General features: G+C 36.6%; 1 protein-coding gene across 2 annotated transcripts; it reads right to left on the reverse strand.

Moving 5' to 3' along the window:
• Nucleotides 1-1,510: 1,510 nt before the first annotated feature.
• LOC103710836 (protein SMG7-like) lies at nucleotides 1,511-15,185 on the reverse strand. Of its 2 annotated transcripts, none has more exons than XM_008796739.4 (8): nucleotides 15,081-15,185; nucleotides 14,341-14,441; nucleotides 10,291-10,896; nucleotides 10,065-10,187; nucleotides 9,021-9,253; nucleotides 6,919-8,879; nucleotides 6,637-6,782; nucleotides 1,511-2,104 (listed from the first exon to the last, which is right to left on the reverse strand). In XM_008796739.4, the coding sequence occupies exons 2-6, from the start codon at nucleotides 14,419-14,421 to the stop codon at nucleotides 6,935-6,937; spliced, it is 2,988 nt and encodes a 995-aa protein (XP_008794961.2). In that variant the 5' UTR covers nucleotides 14,422-14,441; nucleotides 15,081-15,185; the 3' UTR covers nucleotides 1,511-2,104; nucleotides 6,637-6,782; nucleotides 6,919-6,934. The 2 variants fall into 2 exon arrangements, with proteins under 2 accessions (XP_008794961.2, XP_017699219.2); XM_017843730.3 differs by lacking the exon at nucleotides 15,081-15,185 and adding an exon at nucleotides 11,937-12,076.
• Between the last annotated feature and the right edge of the window lie 3,467 nt (nucleotides 15,186-18,652).

Here is an 18,652-nt window from a genome sequence, read left to right on the forward strand (position 1 = left end):
ATCACATCAGCGCTCCCTCTTCTGCTGTATTCCAATAGCAGAGCTTCTAAATCTCGAGATAGCGGCCATCTTTTCTGTTCTGACAAAAAAAAAAAGGATACGGATCGTCTCAAAAAGCGGTTGAGACTAAAATAAACTAAAATCTAAATTTATCTGGAACAAATGGATAGTTCGGTAACTGAAAATATCTGATAAGGACTCCGGCGCCACGATGCCTTGGGTGGCAACGCTACAACCGTTAGCATAAATACAACCGGATGAGTCAGTATAGAAGCCGGATCATGGAGTTCGCGTGGGAATATGGTGGTCCAGCAGGCGTGATATGAATGATCCACATTGAAGTTAGCAATCCAATCCACAAGATGACATTATGCTGTCCTCTAGATTAGGAGAACGGGACATCACAGGCTTCTCCCAACTGCGGACAAACACTACATGTTGTAATAATCCAAAACCTCATCTAAACACACAAAAAAAAAAGCTAAAAAATATTAGTCGATTTTTCTGACACTATATAAATAGCGAAGATCTCTTAGGTGCACAATGAATGTTGAACTAAATACATGCGAGCACAAGCTTGCATCTCTTATTTACATTCTAGCATTCTTGTTGAATTAAGAGTTTAAATTTAATCAAATTTTAGTCATACACATCACAAATTCAATCAGATACTATAATTGGCTCAAGATCAATCATAAATATGCTTGCACTGCAAGTTCGTTGGTCCATATGAGTCGTTAGGTTCTCTCTAATACTATTGTGGAACTCAACACATGAGTAACTATTGCGTGACTGGACACAGGCCAACTCGAATTCCACAAAACGTTGAGAAACGTCATGGACAGAAAAGGACAAAATGGGAAGCATTTCAGGAACATGTCAGGATCGGATAACCCCAGATTTACCACCCAATCTCTGTCTCCATAAATGAGCAGGTGCCTAACAGACTATGAGTAGCAATATTCTTGTCCTGCAGCAAGAGCTTGCTAGGCTAAAGCCAGATGGAGTAACCTTGAAATTTCGCCTAATATAATAATTTCAAGTTTCAACGATATTTAAACCTTGATATCAGCTTACCGAGGAAGTAAACAACGTGATTGAAAAAATATCACCTGACATATTTATTTCAGCTGATATCCTATATTCTACATATCAGCTGAGAAAATAAGGCTGATTCCATGTATCACCAATACGAATAATGATTCTGACCAGAACATGCGTGTTCCCTCGATGGATCAATATCCACCCTCCATATACCCAAAAAAGAAAAAAAAAAAAAAGAGATAAAAGGTAGCCATGTGAGAACATTTCAACCTGCTGTTTCACCTCTAATTCGCATCTACTATCAGCACAAAAATCCTCTTTTTTTTGGGTAAAAGCACAGCAATCATGTCGAGCCAGCAAAATATCAAGAATAAGATAAGCTGAACGCTCAGCCCAATTCTGGTTCCTGCCCGAATCCCGATTGTAGTAGATCAGCTATAAGAATAATAACCAAAAAAAAATAATATTTGAAACATTGAATGACGGGTCACCTTTGAGCTAAAAGCTTGTGAGCAAACCAAACTATCATTCGTTTGTTGTCCAAAATACTAGTAGTACTTGAAAAAGGTACAACACAGCCAACTCATATGCCAAAATAGGCAGAAAACTAAAAAACCACACCATCAGTTCAACACATAAGAAACCACATCCACGATTACTAGTTGGGTTACTGCTGGAAATAAAATGCATACAAACTGCTTTAGGAGTATATTAAGCTATGCTTCATGTCACCATCGCTCATCAGACTCCTTTGCACCACTGCCACACCAGTCCAGGGCATACAGGACGGCTCAACTTATATAATGATCAGCTACTTTCACTACTAAAAGCAGTGACATAACATTCTCTCAGCAGCTCAACCGATCAGAGAAATGTAACAGAGAGCAATCTAGCACCCAAACTGCTGTCTCAGGTTCATGCTAGTAGGATCCAATCCTGTTGAAGCTCTAGCTATGCTTAAAATTGCTGAACCAAGCAACCAACCAGGGACATTGATAACTAGAGATTTCTCTCCGCCCTATATGATCTTTGTTCACATTTGGAAGGCACAGAGCACACTCTGCAATAAGGAAAAAAAGCATAGTCAATGCTCTTGGTGTTGGTTACCATGGAGAGAAACAGGAGAAAGATCTTATAACACAAGGACATGATTAGTTACCAAAAAAACACATGGACATGATCAGAAAAATCAAATACTATTTACATTATAACAAGGAATTGTCCAGTCTAGTAATGCTATTTACATTATACACAAACATATGATGGCATAATGGCAAGCATGGTATTTCTGAGCATAGGCCTTCATCCCTCAGATGTACAAATCAACACTCTTTTCACCTTTGTTCTGGATTTTACTTTAATCAATACTGGTACTTGCCTACATAGTTGAATGTGCATAACATGCAACAAATTCCAGCATTCATTGAACACTAGTCTTACATTTTCTTTCTTCTTTTTTTTTTTTGATCAACTGCAACGAGATATCTTATTTTGGGTTAGTTAATTGCATATATACCAATATGAATTGAAGAACCATGCCCTTAAAGAGTTGTTCCTTAAAATGCATTCCATGTTTGAATGCACATAGCTTTTGCAACAAGATACTAAGGCTTTTTTTAAATCTGATCTGAACAAAATGCCAGGGAAAAGAAAAATGGCCTAATAAGTTAGGAAACTATAATTTGCATCACAATGAAATAATAATTTTGATCCACCTACATTACCCACAAACTTAAGCATGCCTGTTCAAAGTGTCCGTCGTATGTACTAAAAGTATGATATCCCAAGTCTGAGAACTTGGACAACCAGTGCTCAACTTGCACTCTTTGTTAATTCATTTATAGTCTAAGCAAAGGACATTTTAGACAATAGCAGGCCTAGCAACCAAAAGGGTAAAAGAATTTTTTTAGTCTTAGCAAAGGAGATTTTAAACGAGAGCTGGCCTAAAAAGAAAGCTAAAAACCAAAAAGGAAAAAGAAATGATAAGTTCACAAAAATGTTTTCCCAAACAAAAAAAAAAAAAAACACTTCCAGAAGCTTTATTCATGTCTATGACAAACACTGGATTCCTTAACCCTAGAACTATCTTCTATTTATTCCACCCTAATTAGAGAAAGGGACGGGGTGAAGAGCGAACACAATCAACATCTTTGAGCACACAACAAGTCACGAGTATAAGAACACCCTAACTATAACATACACACAGATAACAAAAGGAAATGTGTTCCTATCACCTACCTGAATATATGCAGCAGCAGCTTCTCTAAATGAATGCTTCAAGCCTCAACATTCCTTCCCTATTTGCTTCAGCTGCATATTCTCTGTCATTCCATTATATAAATAGTATACTTAACTGACCTATCAATTTCTGCTAACTTACAAACTAACATCACTTCCACTATGAAACTTCTCCAAGAGTTTCCATGCCCATTTTTCATTCATAACTCTTAGAGGTTAGTCATGCAGTTAGCAATTACTGCTCCAATTATTGACAGTTTAACTAACCAATCCTTGACCATTCAATATTCTTAATCCATTCGATGCAGATTTATCTATCATATTCGAAAAGCAAAGGGGTGGCTCTTGGCATTACCTCAGACAATTAATGAATATAAGTTTGCCAACCAGTTTAGTGAATCTTCCATGTTTACACTAGTGCTTTTACAACCCTTCCTCGGGGATAACCAGAACTGTAATATGCCAAGACTAAATCAACAACCAAATCTTGCAAAGGCTTGAAGATTACTGGGCCAATTGGCAATTATGGAAAAATGTTTCCACCTTAGAAGTCTCCTAGACTCGACTGCTCTCACTAAACTGAGAGAGAAATCCCTTGCATACACAATGTACTACTCAATTGTCCTAGAAGCCACTAGAAGTTATATGAAGAAGATCCCATATTAACTTCTTGTAAGTAAAGCAAATCAACTGTCTTTTCTACAAAATATTTTTCATATGGTGTTTTTTCCTTGTTTAAACACCATATATTCCATGCTTAGATATTTGTCTTTTATAATCATCACCAGCCCCCCTCCCCCTTCACCACCCCACCCCCACCCCCACCCCCACCCGGCCTCGAAAAAAGACCCCTTCCTCCTCTTCTCCACTCTATAATGTACATCCATGTCATTTCATCATTGTCCCCCTTTTCTCTTGATTGCACCTAGAGCATCTCTTCTTTTCAGATTGAGATTCATCCATTAAATGGTCCCTCATACCACTATTTAGAACCCCTAGTTAATAAAAACAAGTCTCGATGCCTGGTTCTGGAACTCCATGATATATAACCCCATATTCTTTTCTAACCAACATGACAACCTATATTCTTAGTCACTGGTTGACCCATAGCATTCGGTCATCATCCTTCACAGGAATGATTAAACTTCACCCATGTAGCCAGCTTCAAATGCCGTTTGCAGTTTTGTCTTTGCAGTCAGAGCAGCCTCTTCTGCATCAACAGCAACAGCTAAATCCGACGCATAAAATCTTCATTAGAAGCAATATCAATTTTTGCCACTAAACATTTTTATTTATGAAAAAAAGGAAAAAAAGTGAGAACATCCAAGAAATAGAGTGGTCCAAAAAAATGTGGCTGTAATGATGTAGCCATCCAATCACCAAAAATTGGAAAAATAAATTGCTCAAGAAGGCTAATCATCCTGGTGAGTAGTTCTTCCACCAAGTCAGGGAGTACAACGAAGCCACTGACTGCCCCTTGGTTCTATTTTTGATGCCACCAATACTCGCGTGTCCTCAACAATATAGCTAAATTAGATTATGATCTACGTTTTTCCAATTTAGCTCCGATAATTGGTGAGGCCTTGAACATAAAAACTCACCAAAGTTAACAGTAACACATACAAGTAGCTCAACCACATTGATCTATTCTAGCCAATGCCCATGACACCAGCACCTCCTTGCAAGAATCAACCCCTCTCTCCGATGGATATGACAGTTCTTATTGGACTCCAGCCTCTTAAGTATGGGTCGAGATAGAATTTCAATACTAGGTTCTCCAAACAATCATCTGAATATATTTTCTTTTTATATTTGAAACAAATGTTGGTTTCAACGTCTCACAATCATTTCATGACTAAAATGCATGGGAGCTTATTCTTACTGTAGTCTCAAAATATACAAAAATTGATTACCATATTCACCATCTTCTTTATACAAGCTAAATTTTCTGTTTCTTCAATAATCTCATAGTTTCCATTCACTAATAGCCATCTATGAGTAAATAAACCACTGGATTACATTATAAACCTAAAATGCAGTATGGATGTTAATAAAATCATAGTATTTAAAATGTTGTGTCAGTTAAAAGATTTTTGAATTTACAATATGTGACTCATTAAGATACTGGTCCAAACTCAATTAGAGTCCAACTACTGAATGATGAGTACATACCACAGCAAACTGAGAAATGAGACCGCATCACTAACCAATCATAAACGCATTCCAGGCTCTGATAATCAATTCAGATAACCATTTTATATACCATGAAGCTCAAATTTTATTTAAAGCAACTATATCAATGATCCATCCTGATATTATCATAAAAGACAAATTTGCTTGGCTCCAACCAACATGGCAAATCTAATAATTATACATTTTGCCAAAGCTATAGTTTGATTTGCTTGCACATTAACTTTGCTTTTATACTCGTCTAAAACAGAAGCGTTGCACATTAATTTGAAGTTTTGTCAAATTAATAACAAGTTACCAACTTAACAAGTACCAGCATTATCCCTATAAATAGAAATTCAAACAAAGAACCCAAAGATAATGGACAGATTGTTCTTCTGTATGCATAAATGCTATTATTTTCAGAAAGGACATTTCACCAATGTAAACTGTAGAACATAAATTTTGAAATGCAAATAAATAAACTAGGTCTGAGATTGCCAAGATGTGTAGTAGGTAGGGGGTCACAAGATAGAGTCACAGGGAAGAGATCTTGAGGGATGACCAACAGCAACTTCAAAGTTAAATAAAAGCAGCAGCAACTTTCTAAAGTAAGAAGCACAATAGACAGATAGAAATAGATGGTGAAATGCTTGTTTTATTTTCTTTCTTAACAGTGGCATGAATCTGGGTGATTGCAACCAATATTCACAATCTCAGTACCCAATCCCATGCCAGCACCATTTTGCCACTATGTCAGTATGCCCATTACAGGGGTTAATTGGACATACCGATACTTGGTACGCCTCTTGTACTGAGTATCGGATTAGCACCTATATGATATGTTATGCCCGGTACAAGATGGTATGCACCAATACTGAAAACCTTGATTGGAACAACTATAAAGAAAAGGGAGGCATGCTTCTGAGTTTTGGTTTCTTTTCACATTAATTCAATGTTCTACCAAGTTAGTACAATTGATGATGTAAAGCAAATCAGGTTAATATGCTCTAAATCTTGCTGTTCTCGTCAGTGCCAATATCTCCAGCGTATAAAAAACTTGCTTAACCCTGATCATATTATGGTTACTAAGTAACCATATTAGTTATCAACTTTTTGATAATCAGCACTGAAGGAAAAGAAATCTTCTTAAACATGGGGGAGAGTTAGAACTTTCATGCTTACCAATTTCAGGAGCAAGCACCTGTTATGTTCCCAATACCACCTTGTTCCCACTGAGATTTACCAACCACTGGAAGAGCTGCAAAAGTGGCGGCCCAAGTTGATAGGCTCAAGCTAGAGGCCACTCGCTGCAACAAATTCTCAACAGCCTGGAATACAAGTCCAATTGAGATGACTTTAACTTCTAATCTCAAATAAAAATGAAGCACAAGATAATATCACAACAGCAGGCAAAATCCCAACATTATAGTTCAGTAGAAATTAAATTATGCCACCGAACATTACCCTTTATCCTTTTGAATCACACAAAGAAATGGCTAGACCATAATGATTGTGCCTGATGCTGCTCTGGTAAAAGAGCAGACTGCTGACTTGCTTGGGGAAGCTGCTTTTCTGCATGCAACTTCAAATGCTCAAAGAGCTGGAAATCTTGCCACTTCTTCTCATATGCCATCTCGGGCTGAACAGTAGAAATCTGTTTCCCGGGAAAAGGAAAGCTAATAGCACCAGTAATACTGTTGCTATTACTAGCAGTAACTTGTGGATATATATGTGTAGAACGATTGATGGAATTTTCCATCCCCATACCACTGATTGATGATGTCTTATATCCATCTAGCCAGCTATAGTCATCCATCTGAGGCTGTTCTTCCTTGATAGTAAATTTAAAATTGGAGTCCTCCATTTGCTTAGCAGGGTTCTTGCTAAATCCAGGTGGTGGTCCAAAGTGCCTAGCAGGCCGGCTTACAGGGTTTTTCCTCTGAGCTGACAAAGATGCTGCAACTTTCATATCCACACCATCAGAATCTGCTTCCAAAGGCATTATGGAATCAACTTCTGCTGGTATAACAGCTTTGCCAGCATTTATATGAGCAGATAACAGACTGCTAGAGGTGGTATACAGATTGGAAGATGCAGAAAGTGATGGGGAAAATGCAGTAGGCTGCAAACTACTACGTCCATTTAGCAAACCTGGATTAGCACATATGTCATTTTCAGCAATGCTCAAAATCTTAAGCCTGCCCATGATAAATGACTCTTGCTCCGTAGACCACTTTGAAGTGTTTGGAGTAATATGCTGAGCAGGAGGCTGAGAAACACTGCACACAGTTACGGGTGGTTGCGAAATGCCATTTAGAGCAGCTGGCATCTGAATATTACTGAAAGCAGCAGTATTACTGAAAGCAGCAGAATATTGCAAACCACCATAAGTTGACTGATCACCTAAGGAAGAACTCTGTGCAGGCTGGATGTTTCCAAAAGCAGCTGCCTCTGGCATACTCATGTTGGTGTACTTTTCTGCAGCCATAGGCTTGAAAACAATTACTTCATCTTCTTCTTCTCCATCCACATATAGCTGCCCCCAAGATTGTTTGGCTTGTAGATTAGCTGTCGTTGACTGCATCGTTCCTGAATTTCCAACTGGACCTTCTACTTTGAAATCATCTAACTCAGATGCATCTAAATCTTCATATGCAGGTGGCTTTGTACCTATTACAAATTTCTTCAGTTTTGAGTCATAATAAATTTCCTGTTGACCTATCCGAACAACATTCATAAGAGCCCGGCCTGCTGCAAGAATCCTTTTTACACGAGCACTTTTCTCCTTGTTGCTCCCATCATTTTCAAGTAAATAATTGCTTGAGAAGTCTAAAATGAGCTGTGCTGGCGCCAAGGGTGAAAACCCTCTCAACTCAAAGTCCTCCCACAATGCAAGCATATTACCACTTTCCCCATCATCATACCAGACCATATCAAAAAAGCAGGTTTTATCCTCATCTTCGTCAGCAAACCCACTTAGCATTAGTTTGTTCATCAGTAATACAAACTGATTCCAAAAGAATGACCTTGCAGCAGCTTGCTTTTCTTCAATATCAGTGCCAGCTGCAATATCTGAATGGCATGCAAGCCACTCCATGAAAACCAAAATAGCTGGTAAAAGATAACTCGATGCAGCATTATGCAATTGTGTGCATCTTTTCAGGATATGTCCCACAAAATCAAAGGCAGCTGTAAATGCATTTTCAAGCAACACTGTACGTTGCAAAATTTCAGCATATGATTGCCCTTCAGACTCCCTCTTCGCATTATGAACTGAGAATATAAGAATGGCAATAAGCCTCACAATGACCAGTCCATTTCCAGCAGCATCTTGACCAAAACTTAGCTTCTCCTCGGGTCCAGAAGATAGCAGCTCAAGAAGATCACCGATGACCAAAGCAAATACTTCTCCAAAAGTTTCCAAGCTGTTAATTGCACCACATAAATGTTTAAGCAAGTAAAAAAATAGTATTAAACAAAATCTCACGATAGTAATCGTAATCAGAAAAAAAATATTTCAACTTTTTATGAATTTAGTGTTGAAAGTGAATCATGAATAAAAATACCTTGTCCGTGTGAAGAGGATGCCATTAAGTCGAATAAATCGAGTGGAGAAAGCTTTAAAAATGTCAGGGGTACTAAGTTCTCGTTCTTTTATGCGAGTGGTTTCGACTTTTGTCTCTTTAGCTGAAGGCCTGAAATCTCCTCGTCCTCTTCCCTTCCCAGTCCCTCGATTGGGCAATGCCCTAGCAGAAGAAACTCTGGAACTTCCAGGCAGCTGAGAACAATTTTGGCGGTTCTGCAAGAAATTGTTGCCAAAATCAGATATGCAACTGAGAAAATAAGACGCGTGAGAAAGTCAACAAGAGCAACACAAACACAAAAATGAAAACAGATTATCAGTTTCCTATGTAGATTGATAGAAACAATGAGATACCAAGCTTGTACAAGATTTCTGCATGTCATTACTGAACAATGCAAAAATGGAAGAATATGCCAAGATGGAATGATAAAGATGCCCAGGTCATATCCAGATGTGCAGTAACATTACATGGCATGCCAAAATTTTGCACTGTTAAACTTCGCAGCTGTTCTCAGTATTATTCAAGGATATTCACCTAAGCAAGTAGATGAGGCTATGAGCATTTCAGAAAGCAGCAATACAATCCGATGCTCGTGTTCTGTGCACAAGTTAGGTCCTCTGCAAGGTGGAAACAAGTTTCCTTTCCGAGCCTGTTAGCAAATCAGTCTCTGAGATTCACTCAGCACCAAATCATTACTTTTAAAAGTATGCTTATTTAAATGAAACTTAGTTTCCACTTCACAGCAGGATTAAACAGCACTGGCACACTGGATAATTTGACCAACTTTAAGATTCTTATTTAAATGTCAAAAAAGGTAAAAAAAACCAATGATATTTTGAAGCATTGAGCCACAGAACAGGAAGCATAAAAGGATTAGCTTAACAAGAATGCGCCCTTCCACCCTTCCTCTCCAATCACAATATATTGTTCAGTGTTCATAGATAAGAGTGTGTTCTCAAAAAAAAAATAAACAATAGAAATAGAAAACAAAAATCACATTGCTCCAGTTAGTACAGATACCAATACCTTTTCAAATGCAATAATCAAATTGTCCCTTGCTGTTAAGAAAGGACTATTCACTGCCAAGCTCCGAAAATACTGATAGAGTGAAAGCAAATCATCACCAGAATACGATGCAAGTATTGCAAGCTGGCATTCATGCATACAAAAACAACACAGTCAGAACTATAGGCAGACTAACATAAAATCTAGATCTACTGTATATAAAATCAAGAAAATATATAAAACACACCTGATGATGTGGATTGCCACTTGAAGGCCAAAGGGAAGCAGCCTGTCCATAGTAACCAGAAGCAACTGCATAATCTCGACCGACAGAGTCCCCTTCCCCATACAGTCCTTTGTAACGAGCAAGATCACCCAAATATATCAAACAGCGGTGACAAGAGATCAGCCCTTTCTTCATCTCAAAAGATTTTTTTTCATCTTTTGCCACTGTAATTTGGCTCTCAGGAGCATCAGAAAAATAATCCAGAGGCAAGCCATATTTTGTTCTGATTTTAAGTATTAAATCATGATAGAATCCAGTTGCCTCTGAAAGAAAACCTTTAAAAATAGCACGTATTTTCTTTATTCGATCAGGCTGAGCAGGACTTTTCCCAACTTGTAATGTGGTCGCTCCACCTGAGGATGCTGCGGTGTTAATGTGTGCTCGGAACTCCTCAATCCTCCTGTAGTGTAACTGCCATAAAGCATACTCTATCTCATGTTTTTCAGAGAATTCATGATCTTCAAGAATTATAGCCTCATAGTTTTCACGCATTTGAAGCCATGCATTAGGATCAGAAGGGACTTTCGACTTTGCTGACTTCCTCAGTCCATTCTCCAATTCAATATTCTGTGATAAAATGAAAAGTAAGAGTTTTGATGTTGTATACATTATACAAGGGTCAATCAAAGGATCAGTTATAAAATATTTATTCATTTTATCTACCTATGAGTAGAGCAAGTATAGTGACATAATATACACACAGATACAAATTCATAGGCATGTTACACTACCACTAAAGGTAGGAAGCATTAGATATGCACACATTCAGATCTACCTCTAAAAAGAGAATTGACTGGGTATATGTAAAGAAACAGTAGTGTAAAAGCAAAAAGGGACAGAATAATCAAGTTCCCAGTTAGCATAAGCCTAACTGAAATCATGGAAATCTAGATTATAGCTTTGATAAAAGCCAGTGCAGCAAAATAACCGCAGTCGTAGTAAGAGCATTTCAGGTGCAAGTAAAATTTCAGAAATGTTTCAATGACACGTGTGCAACATTGATCCAGTATTGGTAAAACGTTTCCATGATGCCAACAGTTATTGGCTGATATAATGTTGTTGCCATATAAGAGGTGATGCCTACATTCAAATCCACAAAACAGATCCTTATGCATCCACAAGTTGAAACATAGCAGCATTTTAGTCATTGGAAAAAAAACCATCAAACACAGCATGAACTATCTAAACAATTTATCTGATACATAATATTTCAATTTATTTGCATGCTTATAACCTATGCTTTACATGTTAAATTCATCATTAGACACACATTCAAATAAAACTTGTACATACATGCAACATTGAATCAAAGACCCCAAATCTTGTTATTTGGTACAAGAGAGAGATGGAGGGAGAGAGAGGGGGTGAGAGAGAGAGAGAGAGGGGGGTGAGAGAGAGAGAAATTGCTACAAGCACAGATCATAGAAAAAATATAAGAGGTTCTAGATAGGGGCTTGAGAATGAAGGCAAGTCTCCATATTCATCGCTTCACAATTAAATACTCAAGCTAAGGTATATGGCAACTTGCTGGACGTGGCAGTATAGCACAAGCAAGATGAACATGCATCAGAAACTGACAGAGCATCCATGGATCCAGGCACAAGTACTTGACAAGATAGAGCGTGCATAAAATCCCACGCTTCTTCATTCCACTAAAACCATGGCATCTAGTTTTGCGAAAACACTTCAATCAAGACTGCAGAACTTGCCACTCTTCTTCCTCCCCCTAAAATCATGGCACCTAGTCCTGAGAGAAAATCAAGTTTGTAGGCCTTCTTGAACATTACAACAAATGTAATAGAGCACAAGCCAAAAAGGACAGCGACAAAAAAGATTGACCCATTGCCAAAGTCATTACTAGTTACATATCACTAAAGCCATTGAATTCAGAGAAGGGTTAAACAATTTTGGATGCCACAAGGCAAAATTCCATAATGAGGTTACTGAATTGATGCCTTAATTCATATATTCAATCCAAAAAATAATAGGAAAGACCCTCGAAGATCTCAAGTAACACTTGAATCCATATTTCCAATCAAAAGGTGCCTTCTTGACATTTACTACACTATTATGACTTTAAACATTAAACAAAGAAACAATGTGGATCAGACTTTGTCAGCCCCTCTATTGTAACAATTATCAACCTTTTCAGATCTAAAATAGCTAAATAATCAGAAGCAAAAGTAGAAGTAATTTCTCAATAGGGGAGATGCCAAAATCAAGCTTCTCCCAATAATGCCAACCCACAGAGCCAACAAATTAATTCATTACGCTTCATGGAAAGAAATAAAGGCAAAAACTCCTCATGGAACACTCCCAGCATTCATAAATCATGTAACTGCATCATGGACTGATTGCAGGTGATATGGCGATCATGCCTTGCAAATAAGAAATGTTACACAACAATGAAAAAAAAAATACATAGTTTGTGTGCAGATTCTAGGTTTAATTGGTCCACTTTATCTAAGTTAAATTGCCTGTCCAGCAAATTGTTTATTGTTATTGACCTAGACTAAGCATCTGAGCCTCGTGATTAATTGAAGCAGAGACAGTATCGCGCATTTAGCATCAAAGCCAGTGTACCACCACGTGACAAACTCCCATATTAATGGTAGATTAAACTAGTAAAAAAATTCTGAGAACACTGATATAATATCATCCACTTCACTGAATGGCAGCAAAGAAGATGCTTCCCCATGAAAGATTCCTCAGCTGAGGATTTGCTCACCTGGAATAGATGATTGCTGCCTCATGTTATAAGATAAGGCTATGACCAACTTCTTATCCATCATCGCTTTGTTAAAAAAAACATATGTTCAGTTTCGTACTTTTTCAAATTAAATTACTGGGTTCAAATTAGAATTCCCAATAGCTCACTCCGCCATGGTATACAAGAACTTCAAATTCTATTTGACATCTTCCAACCACTTGTTAAACTAGCAGGCCCACAAACAAAGAGATTTTCCACGATGTATATCAATCTCCTCACATCATTGGAGGATAAAAATATCACTAACAAAAGACTTTTTTGCCAAACTACTCAAAAAAATGTTGAATTGTAAAAGAAGTGAAACACTGGGAATAGTTCCTCGCACCAAAGAGAAAAAATGAAATTCTAGGAAGAGTCTCTGCCTATCAATTAAAATACTTGAGAACATAATGGACATAGTTTGGAAAAAGCTAGATGGTAATGCTCATGGAAGATCACAAAGGGTAACAGCCTCACTAGCTAATCTATCTCTAGGTCCCAATTTTGATTTATTCAGTGTAATTCAATACACTGCTTTTACCAGGTCGAGGATATCCATTTCTTAGTAACAAAATCTCAAATGATTAACAAAATTCATGTTATTGCATGCTGTAAAAGCTAACAAGAGTGCAAGCAAACTTATGGTTGTTTCCCATGGCACCTATTATTTCAGGTGTTCATCAAGAGTACATTTATATACTATATACCATAAGCATAACATCACAACCCAATTTGTTCCTCTTTTACAAATGTACATTTTCCTGAACTTGCTTTCAGTCACATTCCTTCTTCTTCTTTTTTTGGCTATTAACTTTTCCCTTCATTCTCCTTTCCTTTTTTTTTCTCCATAAATTATCTTTAATAATGCCCTTTTTTTCAAGAAACTGGAACCAGAAACTCAAATTGAACTAGAAGTTCAGATCAAAAACAGAAAAGTGATATGTTGTTCCAGAATTATAACCTGATGTAAAATAAGACCACTTTAAAAAAAAATAACTCTAAGAAACATTTTGAGCATCTATTCAAAAATGATAAGGTTGATCATTCTTTCCAAATCTGAAGTCTAGCTTTAAAATTTACACCAAAAAGAAAAAAAAAAGACACAAATCTTCCCTCAACCAAAGATTTTTATAATGATCACTGGCGATAAATCATAAGCATTTGCCAGTCATAAAACTAATAAAAATTGGTAAGCCTGACAATCAGCATATGAAGAATGAAATGAACTATGGAAAGGATACCATAAAAAATGAAGGAGATACCTTGTTGTAAAGGCTCAGTACACGCTCCCGTGACGAGGGAGCAGATGAGTTATTCATTGGTACAGTCATCATCCATCGCATGTGCGGCACAAACACTTCCCCTGTGGAAGATACAACTTTTAGATACAGACGCTATACAAAAATCAACCAGAAAACATAAAATCTAAGAAGGGAAACAAAATGACAGAAACACATTAATAAAAAGCAAGCAGCAACATATGAGGTAATCGAGAATAAAATAAACTCCACCAATCTTTCCAGCATAATAATTATTTCCCCACTATAATAATAAGTCGTAGAAAAAAAGCAATGGAGACTGATCCCATCACATTTACGGATGCCAAGAACAAAGATCTACATGATGATCTTCCCCCGACAAGAATCTAATCGACACGAAAGTGCATGTAACTCAAATTCTCAACAAAATTTTCCCCAAACCCTAACCCTAATTCACAAGCCTCAGCCATGCCGCCGCAAGGACAAGCCAAAAAGAACGGGAAAAAGAACCCTAAAAACCAAATTGCAACCACAACGAGAGACCAAATCTATGAATCAACTCTCTCCAATAAACAATCTCTTGGGATCAACAACCGATCCCAAACTACGTCGATCCCCAGAACCCCTAAAAACCAAAAACAACGGCGAAGCTGATCCGATTTCCCTCGACCGATCAAGAATTAGCAAACAAGGACCGTAAAAGGAAGCAAAAATTAGAAAAAAAACAAGGGAGAAAGGATTACCTGCTCCCCAAGAAGGGAAGGAGATGGAAACAACGAGAGAGCGAGAGAGAGACGAGAGGCGACGGCTTCGCTCGGCGTTAAACAAGGTCGGTGGGACATAAGAGAACCCCCTCTTCTAAATAATTTTTTTTTGTTATTATTTTTAAAAAAAAGAACTTTAGTTTATAAAAAAATTTGACAAAAGGCGAACTTGCCCTCTATTCTACACCCACAAACCCATGATGACGTGGCTCTTAAAGAATGGCCTAACATAAATGGACCCACTTAAAATAACCACTATTCAGCTGCCACGTATCACCAAGCGTCACAATACCATGGCGGTCCGCTTGTAATGATTTTTCTTTATTTCCGCATAAATATTGTATGCGGCATCTTAATGACCGTCCAGATATACCAAAGGATTCATCCGTGTTGTTCATTCTCTAGAGTACCGTCCAAGGAAGTGACGGCTGACGCCCGTGCCGACTCCCTCAAGTCGACGGCGAATGATGTGGTCGCATAGACTAAGGATTGCGACTTTGCGCAAGTTTGGAAAGTAACGGAGTAACTAGACTCCGTTTGTGAACAGGGAGCCACATCATTCCTTGATTCAAGACGTCACTTTCTTCACGATTGGGAAACTGTTAATGTTAAGTTGTATATTTTGGTGAAGATATCTAATGGACTTTGGGTGTACTCCTGAAAAAAAAGATAAAGTATGCAGGGTTTGTTAATCCTTATTTGATGATATTAAGGTAGACTAAGTAGGCATATTTTATCATTGCCCAGTTAATCAATATTGACTTGTGCAATGCATTTAATTTATCCAAGAGGGAGAAAACATTCCTTTTTTTTTTGGTACAATCCTCTTTTATTCATAGTGCCAAAAAAATATTTGAATTATATTTACTTTTTTATTTCATGTTATATATTTTTAATTATTTTTAGAGAGTAGAATATAAGGACGTATTTGTATTGAGAAATGGTGAAAAATAAAATATAAAAATAATAAAATATTACATTTGATGGATCTTCCACAAATTCCATCCTACTACTAGCCATAATTCCATATATCAATTAATCTTTAAATATAAACTTTTATACATGCTTATAACACAGGCTTTGGAGAGTAGTCTCATGTGATAGAACTTTGAGACTTTCAAAGATCAAAATAACCATATGCCATTCACGTGAAAAGAACCATAAAATTCTTCAAGCAAATTATTGATTACTACTATCTCCATTTAGTAAATGCACTCTCATATATATATATATATATATATATATATATTATTGAATAGAAATGTAATGTAAAGCCACTTTATTCATAACCAAATAATATTAGATAACAAATTGATGCGGCAAGAAGAGATTTCACAATCCACTTAGGGGGCATTAAGTCAATTGGTATTTCTTAGGCGTAATTCGAATAATGTGAGCCATACATAGAGTAGTGTAATGCAATATTTTCTCTTTTTTTTTGATTGTAGAAGGCATGTCGATACATATAAAGTGCTTTATGTTGAGAAGCTCAAGAAATTCAAAGGCATGATCAAAATAATTTGTATTATAATACCAAAGTAGTAGAGATAGTTGTATAGCCACATCTGTTTGAACGTTTAAAATTTTAGATCTATTAAATTGCAAGGTTTATTTCCCACCATAGAAACTAGAAACACAAGCTACTAAACTAAAACAAATGTTTCCAGATTAATAGCCAAACAGAAAAGAGCAACCCTATAGTGCTTTTGCTTGCAGCTAGAGATGTAAATAAGCCGAACAACTCGCGAGTTACTCAAGCTCGACTAGGGTTCAAACTCCACTCAACTCGATTGAGCTCATGTTGAGCTTCAGTAGCTTGAATAGTTTTTTAAATCGACTTCGAGGAACAAATACTCGACTCGGAAACTCGTGAACATAGTCAAATATATATATGTATCCATGCGTATATGTATATAATATTATATTTTATTTATAATACATATTATTAATTCAGTATTTGAAAATATAATTTAATCTAATCTAACTACTAACTTTTAACTATATTTTTTTAATTATGATCGAGGCTTGAACTCGAGCTCGAGCATCGCTCAATTTATATTCGAATCAAATCAAGTCGATCTTGACTATTGTTTTTTTGATCGAATCGAGTTCGAGCTAGAATTTTAAGGTTAGATCGATCTCGAATCAAATTTTGAATCCGAGTATTTTGAATTGAGTCAAGGTCGAGCCTTTAGCTACTCGACTTGGCTTGGCTCGATATATGTCATTAATGCCAGATCACCTGCCATTGATTTTTTCTAGATATCTGGCATGTTATTGAATGATGTATGATTAAAGATCTTCATTAATGTGTATAAATTGAAACCTGTTTTCTTGTAAACTTGTATTGGAATCATTTTGTTAAAACCGATCACTTTCAGTTAAATTCCAATAAAAGCAGAGTAAATTTGATGGATATTACCATATAGCTCTGGTAGGAAGCATACATATTTGAATGACAAACTAGAAAATCTACACAATGGCCTGGAGGGTTCTGTCAGAGCTTTCTTCAGCAAAGGATACCCTATCGACAACTACAAGGTTAGGATGTCACAGCTTCGATTGGCTGTAGAAAAAAGATGGCAAGAAATCAATAGTAACTAGAATTATGATGAATTCCCATGTACTTCTAAGTTGCATCCTGACGGCATTACTTCTTCTTTAATTCGGGGGAAAAAAAAAAAAGGAAGCTGGGGCTCACTTTGACCGCCATGGTCAATGGAAATGAGCTGCTCATAATTTGAGATTGGAGAGAAAAAAAAAAGAGTTAACATCCTGGCATGATAAGGTCATCCTTCTAGTTCAGTATTTTCATTTTCAAATTTTTTTGCATGAATACATTTCTAAATATCGATTTTTGCATTAATACCCTCCCAATTTGATATTTACATGTATATCCTCATAAAACACTTGTTTTGCTATTCTACCTTTTTTTTTATTCTTTTTTTTGCATATGTACCCACACCATCTAACATCATTAAAAAAATAGCGATTTCAAATTAAAATGACTAAAATATCCTCAATAGGTAGATGTGCAAAAAGAAACATTCATAAGTCCACCATGATGGGGGCAAAAAAGTAATTTTAAAATTTTATTTTATTTTATTTAGAATAAATATGGTTTTTATTAACGGTGTTAGAAAAATCGTTATATTAGAGATATTTGTGCAAAAACAGCGTTTTATGAGGGCACAAAAATAAATATAAATTTTAAAAGGGTACTCATGCAAATTTAAATTTTGAGAAGGGTATTCATGCAAAAAATATCTATATATATTCTTCATTTTAATCAAAAAATAGACCCCCAATTTAAATGTTAAGTGATTGCCTAAGAATGCTGCTGGAAGAAATAATACACTAACCTTCCTATGATGACAAAGGTTTGCCTTGGTGTAGCCAAAAAAAATTCTTAACCCATACATTTGCAAGTTGTGTTAGTGTATGATCTTCATCAAGTTGTTGCATAATTCTTAGTTGTTTCACAGCATGATGGGACCTGTACATCTTTTCGGTGTATTTGAGCATTCAAACAATGCCTGCAAACAAGGAGT

This window comes from Phoenix dactylifera, chromosome 1 (genome assembly GCF_009389715.1).
Source record: "Phoenix dactylifera cultivar Barhee BC4 chromosome 1, palm_55x_up_171113_PBpolish2nd_filt_p, whole genome shotgun sequence".
Classification (NCBI taxonomy): Eukaryota; Viridiplantae; Streptophyta; class Magnoliopsida; order Arecales; family Arecaceae; genus Phoenix; species Phoenix dactylifera.

Coding starts and splice junctions, on each gene's coding strand:
- LOC103710836 (XM_008796739.4), bottom strand. CDS start 14,421: ATGCGATGGATGATGACTGTACCAATGAATAACTCATCTGCTCCCTCG. Junction 9,254..10,064: donor TGATTATTGCATTTGAAAAG/GTATTGGTATCT, acceptor AATTTCTTGCAG/AACCGCCAAAATTGTTCTCA. Junction 8,880..9,020: donor ATCCTCTTCACACGGACAAG/GTATTTTTATTC, acceptor TGCAATTAACAG/CTTGGAAACTTTTGGAGAAG.